The sequence below is a fragment of the Chaetura pelagica genome, unplaced genomic scaffold (assembly GCF_000747805.2).
Source record: "Chaetura pelagica isolate M959 unplaced genomic scaffold, ChaPel_1.0 scaffold360, whole genome shotgun sequence".
Taxonomy (NCBI): Eukaryota; Metazoa; Chordata; class Aves; order Apodiformes; family Apodidae; genus Chaetura; species Chaetura pelagica.
In genome coordinates this window covers 1,620,263-1,624,041 of record NW_009951950.1, presented here as the reverse complement: position 1 = coordinate 1,624,041, position 3,779 = coordinate 1,620,263, and the positions used below count along the sequence as shown (strand labels likewise).

Here is a 3,779-nt window from a genome sequence, read left to right as displayed (position 1 = left end):
CTTTCCCTAGCTAGCAATATTTTTTTACAGCACTGAGAAACAAGGACTTTTTGTTTACCATTAGTTGAGGTAAGTTATCTTGCTTTTATTTGGGTTTAAGACTACTGTAAAGGAGTAGCTTTTCAGTTGCAGCATGGTTTGTCAAGATTACAATATTTATGACTGCATAAAATACATAAGTAAAAAAAAACCCCTATGATTTGTAGAGTTTGTTATCAAGAGCTAAGACATCTTTACAGATCTGCAAATACTGGCTTCCTAAGTGCTAGTTGATAATTTTGCTGGCAAGAGCATTTGTTATGCTTTTCTTTTATCTCTATACCCTTTTGTCCAACTGTTGTAAGAACTAACAAGAAAGTAATTTACAGCTATGGTTAAACTGTTTCAACAGCACTAGACAAGCTGTACTGATTCTTCATTAAAAACACCCTTTGTCTTAAGCCATAATGTAAGAGGCAACTCTTTTTGTTCAAACTATTAGCATGCTCTGTGTCTTTAACACTTCACATTGATTACAAAAAATTTAACAATGCAATCACTAACATACCCCACTAATGAGAAATTATGAGAAATTGTTGGACGCAGAACCTTCTGCATCAGTCAACTCTGATCGATAAGAAAGCTATCAATTTTTAAATTTAGATTTAATGCATTTTCAAGAAGCTAATGAGAAAGGAGCAACTTAAAATAAATACCATCATTAAAACTGCAAACTGTTACAATGATATATTATAAACTTGTCCTAAATAAACCTAGTGCTTCAAAAATTTACCAGTGAATTCGTATTACAAAATATGTGAAAATACAATAGAATACCACAAAACAACATCCTTTTTTAGGGTGAGCAGTGACACCAAGATGTCTTAACTTTTTCAGCTGTTAATAGAACATATTGTAATATGTAAGTTGCAATTTGGTTGAATTCTAGAGAACATCCCCACTCAAAGTCAAATTCACCTTTTTCATTTCCCCTCTAAAACTAGTGCCAAACTTCCTGTCAAAGCTGGTATTGTCTTGAAGAGCTTTAAAGTTTAGCCATTACTCATTTTCTACTACTACATTTTGGCAGCAACTATTTATTGGTCTGTTATTGCAAAAGTGCAATTTAACAATAAACCAGTCTGAAGGTCATTTTATGTCTTGAGGATACATACCATATATTTCTTTAAAAATAATCATACTTTTGTAAGCAATACTTTACAGTAGACACCTCAAATCTACCATAGATGTAAAACTTAAAACGAGAAAAATTTAGTCTCTAAATCTTTATACACATATTTATATTCGAGTTTCTATATATATTATATATATACACAAGCACAAGAGTATATATAAAATATATATATAATCAGATTCAAAAAAGAACAAAAACTGGGCACTGTACATAAAATCTTTTTAAAACTCAAACAATAGAAAAACTTTAAACATTAAACAATTTTAATAAAAGTTTCTGTACAATGCTAAGCAGTTTTATTTACATATAGAAAATGTAATAGGAGTAGTGTTTGAAATTACAGAACTCCTTAAAATTTCAATGGCAGGTAATCTGGAAAAAATAACAGCATTCCATTCACAAATATTTTCAAGCAATAAATATGTATTTATAAATAGTGTAAATTTACATCAAGATTAGAAACAAAAATCACAAATCTGAAGTTTATTCCTTAGTCTATGTGCAACCCATTTATCTTTGTGACTTGGCTGTTAATTGTTTTAAATTTTATTTAGGAACCAAAAGTGTAACCGTCATGGTTTCAAAACAAGACAGAAAAACATAAAAGCAGTAAAAAATTTTTTATCACCTAACTCTTCACATTAAAAAAAAAAAAAAAAAAAAAAAGTTGCCCAAAGAAAGACTTAAAATTTCTAACTACCTTACAAAGAAATGACCAGCTAAGCTAGTACTTTTTCCAAGGGAAATTCTGAATGGGGAAAAATGGATGAAACCAACTCATCAGCCAGAAACAGAGAAATACAAAAGAGGTGGTCTTCAAGTCAGTAGTCTGTATAATGTTGCCAGTTTTGTCAGATATATACAAAACATGGAATTATTTTTTTGAAGTACAGCTGGATGAGCTTTATTTGTTTTGAGTTCTGGAGTAGGAGGCAGTGCTCTCTCCTGTCCAGTTGGTTGACACTCCGCACTTGGAAGGTTGCATAGACACAGCTTTCAGCCAGCAGCCTTATGGGATAGCTACAAAAATCAGTGGTGCAGAACTGGGTCACTTCCTGAATATCAGAAAACTTTTCATTTAATGTCCATGAAAAAATGTCAAGATGAGGAGGATGGCAATGGAGGAGCCTGAAAAAGAAAACATTAAATTACCTTTTCTACAAGGGTGTAGAAGTTGTTTAACCAAGACCTGCACAAATTGTAACCATGAGAGTTTAAAGTCACACACACTACTGTTTTTATACTTTGGGACTCACTGAAGTGGGTACTAGCACTTTTTTCCACCTTACTCCAATACAACACATATTTTACAACTACTCTGCATTAGGATTTTGCATATACTGCAGACTGGAGTATGCTGTGAGGATGCCTGTGTTAACATGATGTGAGCTGCCAAAATAAGTTCCGTTGTGGCAGCAAAGAGCTCTATGTGGTTCAGTATAGATACATCTTTATGTAATCTAAAACAGTGATTCTCAACCTGTTTACCATGATTCTACCAGTTGGGGTGATTGTCCATTTGTGGCTCTCCAAATGCCTCGTGGGTTTCATTTTTTCTTTTTTCCTGTACCTACACAGCAACATATAAACCCAAAGTTAGTGTATCTGTCAAAAGGGTCTCAGATTCTCTGACATGAGGACAACGTTGGAGGGGTTTTTTTTGTGCATTTCTGGAGTTCTGGGTTTTTTGTTTGGTTCGGTTTGCTTGTCTTTCCCCCAGTCCTGCAAACAACACCTGAGTGACTGAAAGGTGAAGTTAGCTACTTGTCTTGTTCCTGCCTGCTTTCAGGAGACAAGGTTTAGATGATACCTAACTATGTCTCAATACTGCATTTTGTGGCATTACCACTGAAATACTGAATCTTCAATGGCATTTCCTTCTCATCTGTCCTGTCATGATATGGAATCCCTTCATGAAGCAGCTCACCGTCTTTAGAAACACTTTAAATCATACCATAATACCTGCCTATGAAATACCAACACCAGCCGATCCCCATGTTTGATCCCAACACTCTACCCCAAAAAAGCCTCCCTGTTAGGCTTATTGCACCTTTTCCATCTAATAATAGCTTTGTCCTTTGATTGGCAAGAAATCTCAACTCTTCTCCTAGATCTGACAGATGTCACTGTTAGTCTATGACTCTTCTCAATGAAGACTGCATCCCCTTTAAAATAAATCAATGTGCACATCAGTTTCTTAAGAGATGCTCTTTAGGGCTGCAGGTACATGCTTTTGTGGGGGAGGGAGCTATTCACAGGTTGAGAACCCTTGTTCTAGATACAGTATCATCACTCTTACCTATATAATGCTATAAACACAGAAAATAAAATACTCCCCTCCCCTCTCTTTCCATACAGAAATGTTCTTGACCATTTCCAGTCAACTGGATGATGTATCTGAGAACAGGTGTTTATTTACATGCTTTTCTGTAACAGATAATCACTTCAAAATTGCAGTAATTCACAAACTGTAACAACAATGGGCTCCTAGAAGTATGAATGGAACTTCAACCACCTCAGGCTCTGCAGGACCGATGAAGAGAATTAAATTCAGAGGACATGGTCCCGCACTCTGGACAGCCTCCACTGCTGGACCTTGAGGCCT

General features: G+C 35.0%; 1 protein-coding gene across 5 annotated transcripts in view; it reads right to left on the bottom strand.

The window, feature by feature from the left end:
- Positions 1-374: 374 nt before the first annotated feature.
- Positions 375-3,779, bottom strand: part of KDM6A (lysine (K)-specific demethylase 6A) — a 129,175-nt gene continuing 125,770 nt past the window's right edge. For all 5 annotated transcript variants that reach the window (XM_009997874.1, XM_009997890.1, XM_009997882.1 and 2 more), the window contains one exon: positions 375-2,302. In XM_009997874.1, coding sequence (XP_009996176.1) covers positions 2,273-2,302 — 30 coding nt within the window. In that variant the 3' untranslated portion in view covers positions 375-2,272. The remainder of the gene's footprint in view (positions 2,303-3,779) is intronic.